This window comes from Rousettus aegyptiacus, unplaced genomic scaffold (genome assembly GCF_014176215.1).
Source record: "Rousettus aegyptiacus isolate mRouAeg1 unplaced genomic scaffold, mRouAeg1.p scaffold_m13_p_5, whole genome shotgun sequence".
Lineage (NCBI taxonomy): Eukaryota > Metazoa > Chordata > Mammalia > Chiroptera > Pteropodidae > Rousettus > Rousettus aegyptiacus.
The window spans coordinates 13515546-13534089 of record NW_023416308.1 but is presented as its reverse complement, the minus strand read 5'-3'; the positions used below and the strand labels follow the sequence as shown (position 1 = coordinate 13534089).

The 18544-nt window shown below is 43.8% G+C and overlaps 1 protein-coding gene and 2 pseudogenes across 1 annotated transcript; 1 reads left to right on the top strand and 2 right to left on the bottom strand.

Annotated features, from left to right (window-relative positions):
• Positions 1-68: 68 nt before the first annotated feature.
• LOC107500671 lies at positions 69-5488 on the top strand (annotated as a pseudogene).
• On the bottom strand, positions 4682-8642 carry LOC107500672 (glutathione S-transferase theta-2-like). The gene is given in 6 exon segments (XM_036221278.1): positions 4682-5891; positions 5982-6132; positions 7416-7468; positions 7470-7507; positions 8164-8288; positions 8512-8642. Coding segments are annotated over 5 exon segments (543 nt in total). The 5' UTR covers positions 8285-8288; positions 8512-8642; the 3' UTR covers positions 4682-5711.
• Positions 8643-16872: 8230 nt separating this feature from the next.
• Positions 16873-16991, bottom strand: LOC118603525 (annotated as a pseudogene).
• Between the last annotated feature and the right edge of the window lie 1553 nt (positions 16992-18544).

Here is an 18544-nt window from a genome sequence, read left to right as displayed (position 1 = left end):
GTGCCCTTGGGGCATGACAGCCACAGCATGGGAGCCCCTCAGGTGCTCCAGGCCTATAATAGTACAGGATGGTGGGCACCAAGGCCCCAGAAGAGGTGGGCTCAGAGCTTGCCCTTAAGGACCCCATTCATTGGTCGGTGGTGTCATCTATGATCATATCAGCCATGTGGTCTCCTGGGGCCTCTAACCCTCCCATAAGAAAACAATTAATTCACTCGATTGAAAATAGAAATGTCTGTAAGTAGAACTGTGAGAAACTTGAAGTGCTGTGTACTTCGATCTGTGCTGTTTCTGGTACTTACATGAAATTTCCTAAATGTGTTGTATTTAGGCATGTGCCTAAAAATGTAACTCCCCAGTGAAAATTGCCTGAGATTCTGCTCAGCCCTCATCAACTTGCCACGGTCAAGCTTCTTAGCATATTGTATGGAACGACACTGTTGGAGGGGTGCTATTATGGGCTGAAGTGTGTCTGTCCCCCAGTTCGTATGTTGCGGTCCTAAACCCGGGCACCTCAGAATGTGGCTGATTTGGAAGTAAGACTAAAGAGATGGTTAAGTTAAAATGAGGATATTAAAGTGGACCCTAATCCAATCTCTGGGATTGGATAAAAAGTAAAGCAGAGAGATGCAGGGTAATTAATAATTAACATTTAGCACAAAGAGATGGTATTCTGGGACAAGATAACAAAGAAGGGTTCTTGGTCTTCTACTCTGGTTCCCTGAGGGGTCTGAAAAAGGAAATTACTCTGACATTTCAAAGGTACTTTACCTTAGGTGCAAAATACAATACAAAGTCTCACTTTAGTTGAAGATTGACCTCTATCAAGGAAGCTACAGGCCTAGAATGTGACTGCCCGCCATAACCTGCTTTTCCTGATGAATTTTTATGTTCAGAACATTCTATTAATGTAGGGAGGAGGCAAGAGAACTAAAGTGTTAAATTAAGCTACATTCAGAGACTGCAAATATGCTGATCAGCTCTGCAGCGGGGCCAGGAGGACACTTGCAGAACAAAGGTAGATTTCTGCTAACAGCCCATTTCCCACACCTATAAAGGAAAAACGGTTTCTAAGTGGCTGCCCCACCCAAATAAAATCATTCATTCCCTATGGCTAACACCGTGGGGAACCTATGGATGAAAAGCTGGGAACTGCCAGCAGGCCTTTCACTCTATATACTCTTCCCCTTCCCCACTCTACGTCCACACCAAAGGAAATGGGTAAACAAAGTCTTTAAACTATAACTCACAGGAACTAAAGAATGATATATAAACTAAATCCCCCAAACACTCAGGAGTCCCTCTCACTGCCTTTACTCTCAATGGTTTTACTCTGTCTCTCTCATTGTCCTCTGTCCCTCTGAATCTTTCTGAAGCTCTCTTACTCTCTGCTTCTGAGAGGAGACCGTGCTCTGTCTGTGGAATGTTACCTCTTTTCTAAAAAACTTGCCTTTTGACCTAACTTTGGCGTGTGTTGAATTCCTCCTACACTCTTTGCCAAAGAACCCTCTTCTCCCAGGGTAGGACTTGATCTCCTCCCCTCTCCCCACCCCCCATTCCACAGTTGGGGAACTTTGCTGTTTTGCATCACTACGTGGTTACTTTCAGTCTCTGAGTTCACAAGACCTGCCATGACAGCCTTTTCCGAGCTTGTCAGGTTTAGTATGTGGCCTCTTTTTTGTCCACATGGCTTGGCTTCTCCCGTTTCTTTAAAACAAAATGTTCGCTAATGAATGGCCACGTATCAAAATACTTCCCCAAAACTAGTGTCTCCCTGACACTGGTGTCACCCACCCATCATGACAACATCATGACAGATTAATATTTCATTTCTATTTTCTAATTCAAATCCATTTGCGAATCTTTCAAAAGATACAGGATTTCACAAGATAATGAGAACGATTCTGTGATACATAGTTTTGCAGGAAGTTGCTGCCAGGCCTGGGAACCCAGACTAGAACTCAGTATGACAATAACCTTACTGTGTGGAGCCCTCGGGACAGAATTCATCAAATTGAATATGTAATAGAAGTTATCAAACAAGGTTCAGTCACAGTTAGTCCGAAATCAAAAACCCGTGTAGTGTTGGTCGCATTGAAAAGAGCTGAGCCAGAAAAACACTCTCCATATGGACAACCATATTGATATCTCAGTTGCGGCACTTACATTGATACTAGACCGTTGTGTGATTTTACGCACCCACGTAGATTTCAGATTGGTATTTGACGGACTTCTCCCTGTGTCTCATCTTATATCTCTAATTCGAGGCAGGACCTAGACCCGCATGCAACCATGTAGCTGGAGGCATAGGTCGTTGGGCTGCTGATTGAGGGTCGTGATGATATGGGCCCTCACATTTTCTAAACCTGTCTGCTGGAGCCAGCCGGCTAAAGTCGATCAGTACCTGAAAGAGGGGGGTGAAGCCTAAGAAAAAAGAAGAAGACAGGAAAGAACTTTCAGGAGGGCATACAGTCACTGCTACAGCCTCGAGTTTATTTAGCACAGCCTTTATATAAGTTTTTGGATACAATAACAAAGCACAATGTATATCAGTCAAAATGCTGACACTTACACAAGATCTTAACACATCCTTGTTATCTGGATTACAAAACATCCCATTTACTGATCCACCAGGGTCAGTAAAACCAGGGTCAGTAAAGTTTAACTCAACATTTTGCTCCCTAGAACCATTGTTTACACAGTCTCAGCAACTGCTTTATGGCTCCAAGCTAGGTGACACCTTCAGTGCCTTGTGATGGCTCACGACACCTGTCCATTTGCTAACTGTTTTGACTGCAGAGCTATGTCCACTGGCGCCAGTTCTCAATCAGCTTGTACTTACTTGGAGAGACATATGTCTGAGTTTGTGGAGTACAGTTTGAATAACTGGCTAAGCATGGTGTGTGTGCCTTACAAGAGACACTTCCTACAAAACAGAGACTAAGTACAAAGAATATTTCCACTGAAGTTGTTGGTAAAGACTTGGAATTTTTGATATGAAGATGATGCTGTCTCCATTCCTGGAAGCTCTCGAGAAAGCATAGAGAAAGGCATAGCCTGCTAAACCTGATGAACCTGCAGAAAAGGCTGATGAACCAATGGAACTTGAAGTGATATACCAATCAATGTGTGTATTATCAAATACACAAGAATGCACGAACACGTACTGATGACAATAAACTATACTTTGAACCAAAAGATGCAGAGTGGTGGGATTGATGCAGGACAGGGTGAATCCGTCTGAGTAGGGACTCAAGTCCTGCAGAGAGAGAGAGAGAGAGAGAGAGAGGAGGTGGGGAGAGAGAGAGAGACCTTGACTGCACACAGGAAAGAAGTCAAGCGCATGCCAGAGTTAGAAACAAAAGTAAAGTTTATTAGAGAAGAAATAACTCTCTGTAGACAGAGATGTGGTCTTCTCTCAAAGACAGAGAATGAGAGAGCGAGACCAAGAGTTCAAGGAATTCAGTTTAAATCTGTGTTCCTTTCATGGGATGGGTATGCATCCTTAAAGGCATGGAGAAGTAGTCATTAGTGATGTCAGCAGGAATCTTCCCGTAGGTCTCCATGATCTGGCCTTATGCTGATCAGCCAGGTTCCAATATCTAACAGCACCTGGCAGGCTCTGAAAACAAGTTGGTTTAATATGTAGTTCTCATGCCTCTTCCCTACATTAGGATGATGTTTTAGGAATTGGTCCAAATGATTTTCCAAGCAACCTCCCTGAAACCATATAATGGGGTGCATTTTTCTTTGAGAGGGTCCATATTGTCATTTTCTAGAAAATATAGGTGTGATATTATGATGTACAAGAAATATATATTTGGTCATTTAGATGACCAAAAGACACATTTCACGTAGTCCATAGTTCCTGGCTCATAGCTCCAAAAAAACCTTATAATTTCCTAAGTGTTGTGAGTAATATGGATGTCTTTTGTTGTTAATGAAGTGATTTTTAGACCACACCTAAGGACGAGGGGGCTGGTTTCCAACTGAGCCAACCATGTGGGTAAGGGCTGGAACTTTCAGTCCCACACTCAACCTTCAGGGAGGGGCAAGGGGCTAGAGGTTGAATCGATCACCAATGGCCAATGATTTAATCAATCATGCATCATGCAACAAAGCCTCCCCGAAATCCCTAAAGGACAAGCTCAAAGAGCTTCTGGGTTAATAAACACATGAAGAATGGGGGGGAGGGGGGTAGTGGCTTACCACGGAAGCTCCGCACCCATACCACACACCTTGCCCTACTCCATTCTTTCCCCTGGCTGTTACTAGTTATATATCCATTTTTAAAAAACCAGTGAACTTGTGAGTAAAATGCTTCTCTGAATTCTGAGCTGCTTGAGTAAATTAATCAAACCCAGGGAGGAAGTCATGGGAACCTCCAACCGATAGCCAGTCAGAAGTATAGGTAAGAACCTGGGCTTGCAACTGGCGTTTGAAGGAGAGAAACAGTCTTGTAGGGCTGAACCCTTAAACTGTGGAACCTGATGCTAATCTCTGGGTTGATAGTGTCAGAATTGAGTTGAAGTCTCAGGTACCAGCAGGGTTCAATTGCTTGGCGTCATAGGGAAAACCTACCTCCCTCCAACATACACGCATTGGAATTGGTGCACAGCACTAATTTAATAAGTATCTGTACTAATGTTTTCATGTAAAGAATACAGTGTCTTTGGGGTTTTTAAGATAACTGAAATAAAATTCTTTTCACTGCTAGTGAAATAAAAAGATAAGGGGAGGGATGTTTCTGAAGGGCTGGAAGAACAAACCAAACCACTGATACCATAGACCCTGCCAACACAGGTTAGTTTGGTTAACAAAGATGAAGGTTACTGGGACATACTTTTACTCAACACTATAATACGGCAATATAATAAAACCAATAATTCTTGATTCTCTATCAAAGCATCCAGAATCTTCATTATATTTAAAAGGCCAATGACATTTGCTCATTTTTAATTGGTTTATTTTTCTTCATGTTATCGGATTTTAGGAGCTCTTTATATATAGTGGGTTTTAGTCATCTAGTGATTACATCTGCAGCATCTGAGGAGGACTGGCAAGGACATTGGGTGTCCTGCCTCTGCAGACCTCCACCTGGAGTCAGAGACGAGAGATTGAAACAGGATAGAAAATATGAAAAGGGACAAGAAACGCAATGAATCTTTACTGCTAAATCTTCTGACCATCATCGGCCTGACCTCAGACCCCTCGGGGGATCCTGGAAATACGACGGAGCATACTCAGTTGCATTTCTGGGGGAGGGTACGGGAGCGTTTTGTTGGCCGCCTGTTCTGAGATGTTCGAGACCGGGCCATGGGCCTCCTGGCATAGATCAATACGCAGGAAAGCTTCCACCTTCCACCTTCTCACACCATGCAGCCAGTCACGGCCGCCTCTCAAACAGGTCATGGTCAACGGCCACAGCCGCAGGGACAAAGATCAAAAAGTTATGCTGATGCGGCAGTCCCAGGGCTGGGAACACTGACAACAGGTGTCAAGTCCCTTCCCCAAGCTCCATATGAGGCCCAGGGCAGTGCGGCCAGCCTCAGGGCCCAAGAACACCGCAATGACACTCCACCCAGGAGGGAAGCGGGTCAGGGCTCCAGCATCAGCACAGCTAGAAACTCGCTCTGTGAGACTGGGCAAACTCAGTGTTTCTGTCTGCCTAATGAGAGCAGCAATAACAAACGCTGCTCCACTGGTCAAGCTCACGCCTGCATCAGCTCCTCCGGTGCCATGAGGTCGGCCAGTGTCACTTGCTGGCTGGTGAGGAAGGGCTTGTCCCTCAGGAACTTGTCTTCCAGTAGCTGCAGTTCCTTGTCTATGGTGGTCCTATTGCACTCCACCTTCTCCTTGGGCACCTGAACCCCAATGAGAGGTGCCAGTACCTGACAGGGGAAAAGGATAGGTTCAGTCTGTGGCCCCTACCTCCTCCCAGGTCCCTGACAGTCAATCACTCCCCAGATGGCTCTCCTCACCTGGACCCACAGAGGCACACTAAAGGTACCACGGATGCAGTCAGCATGCCAGCCCAGGTACTCACGGATGTGTGCATGGGCCTGCAGGTCAGCTGGGTACCGGTGGTCCGCCGTCTGGTAATTAGCGCTCAGGTAAATCGGGATAGCCACACTAGGGACAGAGGCAGGATCGGTGGCTGTGAGGACCTGGATCATGGCTTTTATACCCAGCTACTCTTATCCTCCAGCAGGGTTCTGGGGCTTCTCTGCATTTGATGGCTCAGCTCCATGGGCACTGCCTCCTCTCTCTCCACTGACTATACCCTCTTTGATCTCCTTTCTTCTCTGCCTGTAACAGTGTAAAAAATGGATTTCAATAACATCTTCCTTGTTCACATCTCCCCTCTTTATTCCGGCTGTTACTACTTTGGAAAATATGTTGTTATGGTTATTGGGATCAATTCCTCAGTGAGTCAGCTCCAAGGACAGGGCAGAGAGTGATATCTCCAGGTGTTAGCTGCCTAGGAGTAAATAGCTCCAAGGCTCCCGAGAAGAAAAATAAAACAATATTGCCGCCGAAGTACAGATAACATAACTGTCCACCAGAAACCATATTTCTTTGTGCTAGACGCTAACGGCTAACTTTGGCTTTTGTAATCTGCTTGCTTGCTTGATCAAGGTCCACCAGGACATAGTTTTGGGCTTTATAAGCTGCCTCTTCCAGAGGCTCGGGGCTGACTCTCTAGTGGGGAGGGTCAGTCGCTGGCCGGCTAATAAAGGCTCGTAATTAATCTCAATTTAATCTCAATTGGCCCCGTGGGTCTTAGATTTGAACACCACAACATGCCTTGGGCGCTATCTCGCCTAGACCTTTGCTTTGCACTTTAAGACCTCATCTCTTTGATATCCCAGCAGCTGCCCTATGAGGTACAGACTCTTATTATCCCTTTTGCACACGAGGAAACTAAGGCTCAGGATAGTGAAGTGACTTGTCCAAGGCTACACAGCTTAGAAAAGCCTCCCTGGGACTGGCACACAGCGCATGGCTCGGGGACCAGGAGGGGAAGTATGTTCTCGAATATGTCGTGGGTGTCCTCTGACAGGTACCCCAGCCACCGCTCCTGGAGCTCCTGACTTCATGTCCTCCTCTTGCCTGGTGCTTGCCCTTACCATGAGCTGTGCTCCTTCAGATTCTAACTGTTGAGTCTCCTTCCTGTCCAATGCTGGACAAATGTTCCCATGTTCTTTCTTCTAATGTCTGGGAGTGGGGTGGCCCTGGAGTCCAGAAGCAGAGTCCAAAGACAAGAGGTGCAGAGATGTGCTGTGTCAGCCCCTGGTCATTCTGGGCTCACCCCTTCATCTTGGCCCTCAGTGCCCAAGGGGTACAGGAGGGCCCACAGTGGGAGAGCCGGGGCCATTTGGGCTGGAGTCTTAGTAAGTGGGAGGGAAGAATGCCTTTCGCTCAAGATGAAGTCACCATCCTTGAGGAGAGGCACCCTCTGCAGGTTGCTTGCTAGCTGGGAAGAACTCCTTGTTCAGGTGCTGCCCTGAGGAGAGAGAGGTCAGAAAAGGCCTTCAGGGCAAGGACCACACCTATTCTGCCCTCCTGCCTCTCCCCCAACCAGAGCCCCTTGGTCAGGCTGGGCTGAGAAACAGCAGGGTCTGGGGTAAGCCCTGGGTTCGCCTCACTCCCTGTGTGGGCCTCCTGACAGAGTAGGGGCTAGCCTCCCTGCCCTGCCAGCTCCCACGGCTTTGAGGGGGGAGGGGTGCAGCCAATTGCTGCAGATGGATGAAGAGAAGTTATTTTAGCCAGGACTGGAGTGAGCAAAGGGAGGGGAGGCAAGGGGAGGGGTGGCTTGGCTCTTCCTGCCCCTTAATTCTCACAACAGTGTGGTGGTCTCCCCACGGTCTTTAGGGCTTACCTAAACTTCAGGAAGTGCTTTCAGGGCAGGAACTCTGAAAATCCATTTTTCTCCCCACCCCAGAGTAGAAGGTAACATTATCTTTTTTCAGAGGGGAAAGCTAAGGTTCAGAGAGGGCCTGTGACCTGTCCAAGGCCACATAGCTGAGTGCATTCTCCAGTGAGAGCCAATACCAGCGATAAGGGAGGTATACAGGCCACAGGCGTTGTGGGGACACCCAGGGAGTTGTCCGGCGAGGGTGGACGGGCCCCGTGATCACCCGGGGAGCCAGACCGGCCCACCTTTGAACAGCTCCACGGTGCGCAGCTCCAAGGGGATGTCGTTCTTCTTGACGAAGATGTAGACGGCGCAGGAGGGCTGGGAGGGCTGGGACAGCAGGTCCAGGTAGAGCTCCAGGCCCATGGTGCTAAAGGAGTAGACAGCTCTCGGGGACTGCAGCAGTGGCTGGGGCAGGGGGCCCTCTGATATAGGCGCTGGAGCCCCTCCCCTCTAGGGCCTCAATGTGTGGCCTGGGCTTGCCTCCCAGATTTTGGCCCAGATTCATCCCACCCCTGCACCCACCGTGCCCCACCCCTGTCTGATTAAGTCGTACGGGAGAGTTTTTTTTTGCAAAAAGGCTTTGCTCAGACCTCTATCCCGGGCGGGATCCTGGGTCACATACAAGAGCCAAGTTCCACCGAGCTGCGAATGCTGAAGGTCGAGGTTGGCTGCTTGCCAGCCGGCACCTTTCAACTCATAACGTGTGTACCCCCGCGGGTAGGGGGCACAGGCAGAGATCAAGGTCAGGGAGTCGTTTTCCGCTTTGTAACCTCCTTTCTTCTTTGCTCTTCTTACTCTCCCCGCTCCGCCCTAAACATTTTGTCAGGAGTCACCGTGATGAAGGTGCAGGGCTGGGCGCCCCGCAAGAGCTGAATCTTTCAGAGTAGCACAGTGACTGAAGCTGGAAAACTAGATTTTTTTTTTCGGGGGGTGTTGGGAGCCATTTCAAGGCAGTATGAAACTGCCAGTAAAGCTGGGAGTTTTGCAGAGTTGGCAAACTGTGCATTCTGTTGGCTTGGGGGTGGGGGGCGTGTGGGGGGAGGCGCACCCGGCTTGGGGGAGAGAAACTGAAAGTCCTTTGGGTTTCCTGAGTAAATGGCAGCGATTGTTTGTATACTTAGAGGTTTTTGCTTCTTATGCACTCCGTAGGGTATAAATGTGCTGTGCTAAATAAACTCGGGGCCACTCGGTATTGACTGGGGGCCCTCCCGACTCTGTCTCTTCTCCCTATTTTTTTCTCAATCATCACTCCCCCTCTCAGGTGCTGTTAGACTTTAGCCGGCTGGCTCCAGCAGGGGGGGAGGAGGGGAATTTCTGAAATTAGAATCTAGGAGACAGGGGGTCATTTTGGGAAGGTAAATGTGGGCATCATGAACTGGAGCCACCACTGGTCACGTTTCTCGAGTTCACTAAGCAGGCTGTCCTGAGAGAAAGAAGCTTACTCAAAGAAGAGGACAGTTGAGGAGAGAAGCAGGTTCTGATCTCAGTTCTCCTGGGAGTCAGCAACACATCTGGATGGTTTTTTGTTGTGTTGTTGTTTTTTTTTTCCCCAATCCCTCTCTGGGTTAAAATCGTTGACCCTGAGTTTCTGACACTTCCAAGGAAAAGAACTCTGTCAAACAGCAAAGAGGTTACAGAGGATCCGGTTACATAGTTATAGAAACGTAACTAAATTGCCTTGGACAGATGTGTGGAAGGCAGAGTTTGTATGCCAACTCGAATATTCAGTTGAGATTTCCAAGCAAAGTGTAGAAAGTGTGACGTGGTTTCTTTTTCCTGTTGATAGTAAAATATGTGAGGAGAGAGATTGAAATTGAAGGAAGAACTGTTAAACGAACTTGAAGCGCGACTTGGTGATTTTGGAAATCCTCAGCCTATATTGGACTTAACCAGCCAAAGTCTATTCATTAGCCATAAATCCCATCTTAGAAAGCTAGGTAGTTTCCTCCTTCGGTTTCTCTAGGAGTCTTTTAAAATCTGGCCCGAGGCATCATCGCTTCAAGCACAGCAAGGCTCTGGCCAGTAAATTGAAGCTAATCTAAATGCGTTCATGTCATTACATTCAGGGCACACGTGGTCCCCAAAAAACACACAATACAATGTTAGGGAGCACCAAGCAGCACAGGCAGCTGGGTGACAAGCCCCCCCTGGAGCCTCCCACTGGGGCTCTCCGTCCTGTCTACAGGATTCGGTTCAGCTCTTGGTTTCAGAGGCCGTGCCCGAGGCTGTCAGCTCCCAACCGTCTTGCTTGTCTGTGACCCAGTTCATGCCCTTCGCAAGAGTGGGCAGCGTCTGAACAAGCTTCCAGGAACAATGATCATTAATGCCCTTGCCCTCTTTCCCTCTTCCCTCTCCCCTCTCCCATCCTCTCAGCACACACACCCCCTCCCCCACACACTCCTTCCCTCCTCAGGTTCCTGGGTTTGGAGTTTTTTCTCTAGGCTGGAATTTGAGGGAGCAAGGGGAACTGCAGCTCGACTTAAGAAGGCTGGAGTATTTTTTTCTCCCTTTTCCCCCCTCTGGCTTATCTAAAATTATGCATCAGCCCTGTGAACTAATGACCTTTTCCCCCTCTCACTTGGAGGAGTGTGCAATGGAAGCCTTTAACATTTTTAGTCCATGAAGCTCACCTTGGAGAATTTTGAGGGCCCTTTCCCCTCTCACCAGAAGAAGAAAACAAAAAGCGAAGGTTTCATCTAGGTTTGTGATACTGGGTTTCTCCCTTCATCTAGGATCCAGCCAGCCCGCTCCCCTGGGGCTAGGTCTGTCGTTTTCAAATTCCACAGGTAACACTGACCTCTCAGAACAGACAGCAGCTCAGCGGCTGCTCCACTCCAAGGACAACCCCATGGCCACCCAGGCATCAAACATGTACCACCCCCTGTCCCTTCATTCTTCCTGTTCTCAGACAGATGCTTTCACCATATTTCAAGGAGTCAAGATTGTTCTTGCAAATCCCACTTTGCCTCTTGTTTCCAGGGGACTGTGAGTCAAAAACTTCTTTCATGAGAATCATTTCTGTGTCTGTATGTCTAACCACACCTGATTAAAACAAATCCAGGGTACGTTTTAAAACAATATGTGTGTGTATGTGTGAATGTATGAGAATGCGTATTTGTATATATATGCGAGTGAACATGTGTATGTGTGTGGACAGATATACGAGTGGATATGTGTGTGCATAAAGGGACGATCTGCGTGTATATGTGACAGTGTGTGCTTGAACGTGTAAGAGCGTGTGCATGGGTAGGTGACTCTTGCATTTCCCTCTAATTTGCCTGACAGCAAGTGTCTAAAATTCTCCACAGAATGGGTCACTCTTTTTAATTTTAATTCTTCGATTACTATCGACATACAATATGATATTAGTTTTGGGCATACAACGTAATGATTAGACATTTATATAACTTATGAGCACCTTGACAAGTCTAGTACCCGTGACACCGTATACAGTTATTCTGGCATTATTGACTCCATTCCTTATGTCGTACTTTACAATCCCATAACTTTTTTTTTAAACGATTATTTTATTTTACACTTTTTAAATTCGCTTCGGACCTAGCATGTCCTGAGGTGTTTCATACCCTGACCAAACTGCCCTGCTACAAATAGTCAAGTTCAATACCAGTTCTCTTTCACATTTCTCCATTGTGTTTAAGAAATATAAGGAGTCTGTTTCCTTTTAAAAAATTTTACACAGCATAATTATTTGTAATATAAATTTATTCAAATCACTTTGGACTCAGCATGTCCTTAAGCTTCAACCATTCGTCAGACTGCTCTGCTGCGAGGTAACCGACTTCAACAGCAGTTGCCTTTAAGGTCGATCCATTTTTGTGTGCTGTCTTAGCAATCTTTGCTGCCTTGTCATACCGCATATACGAGGATTAAGAGCTGTCGCCAACGTTGGAGACTTGTTCATCCTTTCTTGTTGATCCTTTCTGTGTTGGCCTGGAGTCCTATCACACAGTTTTCTGTGAAAGAAACTGATGCATCCCCCAGTAGTCTGGCTGAGTGCCACACATTTCTAATCACCATTGGCTTGAAAATGTTCAACTCGAAATGTCCATTGCTGCCTCCAACAATAATGGCATGATTCCCCATGACTTGGGCTGGAACTATGGTCATTGCTTCACATGGGACAGGGTTCACCTTGCCCAGTATGATACTGCTTCCTGGTCCATTTTCAGTCTTTGCTCAGTCCAGACCTGAGCAAAGACCAGAACCCCAAAAATGAATATCCCATGACTATTTTTATAACTGGCAATTTGTACTTCTTTATTTCCTCAACTTTTTCACCCAGCCCCTTAACCCCTCTCCCTCCTGGGAACTACCAGTTTGTTTTCTGTATCTACAAGCTTATTTCTGTTTCATTTGTATATTTATTTTGTTTTTCTTTTTTCAGGTTCCATATATAAGTGAAATCATATACTATCTCTCTTTCTCTGACTCATTTCACTTAGCATAATACCCTCTAGGTCTATCTGTGCTGTCCCAAATTGCAAGATTTTATTCTTTTTTTATGGCCAAGTAATTTTCCTTTGTAAATATGTAAGCAATGTATATAACAGGGCTGACCTAAATTCCCCAAGTATTTAGTGACATCTTCCTGGATGCTCCACAGTCCTCTGAGCTAGGGTCAGTTTCCATGAAGAAGGCAGTCCCTGCTCACTAGCCTGGTTGGTAATTTATGCACTGCCCTTTCCAGGGTCCTCTTTGAAAATTCTCATCTCTGCCCAGGAGGGTGTATCCATCCTCCGATAGTCTGTGGAGATCTGTCAGAAGAAACCCAGAGGGATGACTGAGAAAAGTCCTAGAGGGTGGGGGCATTGGAAGGTCATTTTGACCAAGAATCTCAGAGTTGGTCAGGAAAATTGGAGAGAATTGAGTATGAACCCACAAGACAGAATTTTAAAATACACAGTAGTACCGAGGGGTGTGGGAAGCCTGAAATGTCCTACTGCTGTAAATTATTTAGAAATGCTTGATGTAATAGAGTAAATATTCTCTTAAAGGTATAGCTGAGCTCATAAAAAATAAGCAAAATCTCGAGAGATGAAAATTAAGAGGGGTTTGAAAATCAGTGTGGTCTGAATGGAGTGGGCAAGGCTAAAGCTATAACTGCCTCAAGGGCACCTGACCTGTTTTGTGACCTAGAACCTTAGGGTCTGTACTGTGTGGGGGTGTGAGCCTGAGACCCCGTACAGAGCCCTGGATTCAGGAACCTGCCCTATGGCAGAAGCAGATGACAAGGAAGCTATTTGTCCTGGCCTAGACTTTTGGTAGGAATAAATAACTCCTGAGAACTTGTAACAGAAGCCTGCCTACCATTTGGGATTGGCTTTAGTTATAACTACTTGAACAATCCAGAAAACCCCATGTTAATTTTCTGTGGTCCCAAGTTTACCACACTTTCAAGGCATTTTCAGAAGCTAACCTAGATCCTTTATAGAGGGGACTGCCCTCTCCCAACCAGGCCTTACAGTATTTTCGCCCATAAAATCCAGAAGCTTATAGATCTCATTACCAAGTCATGGACCATAGGAGAACCTAGCCAGCATAAATAAGAGTCAATGGTAAGACAAAAGGCAGAAATACACCTCCCAATGACTTCACATATTGAAATTATAAAATATAGAATATATAGTAAGTATGTTGAAATATTCGATAAAATAAAATATTGAGTTTAAAACATGAGCAAGGATGCTTCTTGGCAGCCTGTTACAACCTCCACCCCAGTGATGAGAATCCTTGAAAAAATACTAAATAAATAAATAAATAAAACAAAACATGAGCAAGGAATAAAAGACTATCAAAATGACTTGAAATAGAAGACCTGAAAAAGAACAAACTAGGACTAGAAATTAAAAAACAAATAATAGAATATAAAAATAACTGAAGGGAAAATTAATAAACAAAAATATAGATCCGAAGAAGTTACCCAGATTATAGCACTCAGAGAGAAAAAAATTAAAATTATGAAAGAAAACTTGAGTGACAGGAGCACTGATGAGGTCTAACATATGCCTAATTGAAGTTCCAGAAGGAGAGAGAACAAATATAGAGAAGTGATATTGAAGATATGGAGGCTGAGAATTTTGAAAATTGACATACATGAGACCTCAAATGCAGGAAACTCAATGTATTATATCCCTAAGGCTTCTGTAACAAAGTACAACAGACTGTGTGGATTAAAGGATAGAAATTTATTCTCTCATAACTCTAGAGGCTAGAAGTTCAAGATCAAGTTGTCAGCAGGGCCATACTCTTTCTGAAGGGATCTGGGAGAGAATCCATTCCACGTATTTCTCCTAAGTTCTAGTGTTGTTGGCAATCCTTGGCATTCCTTGGCTATTTCAGTATGACCTCATCTTAACTAATTACATGCAACAATTCTATTTTCCAATAAGGGCATATACTGAGATATTGGGAGTTAGGACTTAAACATATCCTTCTGGGGGACACATTTCAACTCATAACACACAACAAATCTAAAGCAGTATAAAAATGAAAAAATCCATTCCTAGACACATTATAGTGAAAGCACAGAATGCTAAGGACAAAGCGAAGATTTGAGGAAAAAAAAAAAAAAACATCAGGAAAAGGGAAAATGATTGAACCATGAACTTGAAAGTACCACAGGAATCCAGAAGACAGTGAAACACTATATTTAAAATGTTTCAAGAAAGAAACTGTCAATCTGGAATAGTAGACCTAGCAAAAATCTCCTAAGAATGAAGGCAAAATAAAGACAGCATTTTCAAAGAAACAACTAAGCTTATTACCCACAGACCCTGCCTGGAGAACCCCTAAAGGATAATACTTCAGGTACAGAGAAATGTGACTTTAGACTCAAGGTCTGAGTTCCAGTGGCTTTTCCCAAAACTCAAGTGCATAATTAAAGGGTGAAGATTCCCTGTAGCTGAGGATATTCAAAATAACACATCACGCAGTGCAAAGGTAATTAGATTAAGAATGATTCTAAAATGTATTTTGAGCAGTGGCAAAAACATTGACTCGAGTTTATAGCATTATGAATAAGGTACTGTCTTTACTATGTAAAATATAATAAAACAACAGATATCATTTATAATTATATATATTACAAATATACATATATAAATATCATATACAAACACACACTAAAAAATGAGGCTGAGCTAAGAGATAACTTTATGAAGAAAGTTATAAAACCTTTTTGAAAGCCATTAAAATTGACCTAAATAAGTGGAGATAGAGGCTATGTTTGTGATAAAATGTCAGTGCTTTAAGGTGCCAAATCAAATGAAATCCCAATGAGATTTTCATAGAACCTTATCGGCTGATTCTAAAATTTATGGAATGGAACGGTCCTGAGTAGCCAAGACATTTCTGAAGACAACCATTAAGGTGGTGAGACTCATTGACAAAGGTATCGAGACTTTATATAAAGCTACATCACTGAAGACTATGGGGTATCGATTCAGCACTAGACAGATATACCAAGAGAACAGCAGATTTCAAACTTGACATATGAGTAGTGGGGAAAGAATGGACTATTAAATAATTGATGCTGGAATAGTCTACCCACAGGCACTACAGATAAAACTGGATCACTATCGCACGTCACACATAAAAGTTAATCCAAGTAGCTTAAAGACCTATATGTGAAAAAGTCTGAATAGAAAATATAGAAGAATACATTTATAACCTAGGGGATAGGAGCTAAGATGTTAAGCAAGACACATAATTCCTAAATTATAAAGGAAAAGATTGACAGCCACCTATACTACAATCCAAACCTTGTGCTTTTAAAGATACCTGGGGAGGGGAGTAGGGGAGGAAGCAAGCTATAGACTAGGAGAAAATATTTGCAACAAATGCACCAAACAGACAAAATATTGGTATTCATTGAGGTATAGAATTTTCTACCAATCAATAAGAAAAAAAGCTCAATGCAATGGTAAAATGGGCAAATATGAACAGGCAATTCACGGAACATGAAAACTGAGTAGCCAAAAAAAATCTCAAAAGACTTTCAAATTTATTAATAAAAGTAGAGAAATAAAAATTAAGGTTATAATGAATGATAATAATATTTCACACCCATCATGTTAGTATGTTTAAAATATGTTCGATACACTGTTTAATATGCTATTACGATCTTGTAATAGCAAAAAATTAGAAACATTATAAATGCCCACGAGGAAGAAAGTGGAACATGGTGCCAAGTGAAAATTAGTGAATTCAGCTCACACATCCACATGGGAGCATCTCAGACAGCTGTGGGGCAAAGTGCTGGAAGGAAACCCAAACCGTGAAGCTAGCTATAAAGACTGTGTAGGGGAGGCAAAATTTTACTTTTACCCTCTGGTTTGTACTGGTCTCAGCCTACCAAGAATCAGTGTTGCGGAAGCTCCTTCAGTTTCTTATTATGATTGCAAGATGCCCTTCCAAGGGAACTGAAAAAAATAAAGGCTTATTACTTATAGGACCTGGAAATTACATAGAACACCTGGGCCATAGCAAGGTTATGAGTGGAGAGAGAGAGAGAGATCATTGAACTCTGAGGTTCTGCTTTTCTTGGCCTTTAGGCGGACGGGGGAAGCTGGGGCTTCAGGGGCTCACTCTTTATTGGTGAATTTAAAACATTCAAGTAGGAACTTAAAGCATGAAAAGACAAAAAAACAAGTGGCCCAATGGTTAGTTATCAAACCAACCAAGACCTCTAAAGCCAAGGAGCCTCAGTGTGGAGAGGAAGCCTGGCTCTTTATCTAGTTATATGGTTAGCAATGTGTTTATTTAAGGTAATCATCTTTGAAGTGGATACCTTGACAATCAAAGGTTTTTTTTTTTCTTTTATTATTATTTTTTTTAATTTAATTTTTAGGTGAGGCAACACTTGATTGACCTCACAGATTGCAAGGACCTCGTCGGCTTACAATCCTTTATTTTTTTATTTTATTTTTTTACGCCTACAGCACCTGGTCTTCCTAGGTGGTCTCCTATCCAAGTACTAACCAAGCCTGACCCTACTTAGTTTCTGAGATCAGACGGGATCAGGCTTGTTTGGGACAGCATGGCCTTAGACAGCAATCAAAGTTTTGCCAGGCACTTGGCATTACGAAAAGGAAAAAAATAAAAAAACAACTGTCAGGATTTATGCTATACCACCGTAGGGTTTTTGGGTCTGAGTCTGAGAATTAAATTGACATAAGACAGATCAACAGAATAAAAGTATACAAATATATTTAATATAAGTTTTATGTGACATGGGAGGCTTCATAAGGAATAAAGACCCAAAGAAATGGCAAAAATTGAACAAAGAGAGGTATTAAAATCAAGGATAAAGGAAGACCAGCTTGAAAATTCCCTGAGCAGACAAAACCAATTTAGTCACGCAAACTGAGGCTTAATTTAGCTTATTTTGCAAAACTAATGATGGGATTCAGGGCAGGCTTCTCCAAAATATGTCACTTTGATATACTGATTACTTTGAATTAAAGTTACTTAAGATCAGCTGTTGCAAGTACACTCTTGCCCTCCTTTGCCCTTCACCCACAAGCAAGAGATTTCAAAACAGCTCTAAAAGGGCCCTTACAGTGCACAAATAAAAAATTACAGTGCACAAGTAAAAAATCGTTAGCCATCTGAGCAAGTAACCTTAGTCCACCTGCCAGAAACTCAACTTGGATCCAGGTATTCTTTTGAGCTTTACACCTAAGACATGGCTAAAATTTAAAAAAAAAAATAAAAAATGAACAAACAAAAACCCTGTAAGATATGTTTATGTCTGTTTATATGTTTATATTTATGTTTATGTTTATGTTTATATGTTATAGATATATTATATTCTCTACCTTTGAATGTATTACTGAAACTGGAGGGCAACTGAGTCTGGGGCTTGTGCTGCCTGCCCTGCCCAGCCAATAGACTGATACAGGAGTTGGGATATTTGGAATGTTTATTGTCAGAGCACCCCCGAGCTGAGAAGACAGCAGATTAAAGCCTTCAAAACTGCCTTACTTTCTCAGGCCGGCTTAGGGTATTTAAGGGAAAATCTGGGCATTAGTCCAGGGGCTACATGATAGTTCCAGGGGGGTCTGTTATGGTTCATGTAGCCGACCCTCTGATAACGTGGTCCTCTGGTGTCATTAGCAACCAGGGACAAAGATGGCAGTAGTCTAGAAAGAATGCTAGACCAGAAGAATTGTGATCAGTAAGCATAAGGGCATTAATCTTAAGTTTCAGGGCAACTTTCTATGTCAGGGGACATTCGAAACTTTGGGTCAAGCCACTGGGGACAATCTATTGTTAAGCTATAGGAAAAGGAAAGGTGAGGCCGGAGACACTGTGAAGCTTCTACTACCAGCATCCCATCCGGGCTCTTCTTAAATTCCCCCCTGTCAAACAGGTAAAGTTCATATTTATGAAATCAGTTTAAGATAGAATTGATCAAAGTTCTGAAGGAATTCGTGGGCCTTAGGAGACCACCGGGCCCTTGGTACCCAGTTGGCAATGGATTTACACATGGGAACACACTGAACCCAACAGCAAGAAACAATTTCTATAATAATGAACAGGAGAAAAATAAGAAATGATTCCCTCAAACTAGTGAAGCTGGGGAGACAGGAGGTGAGTCAG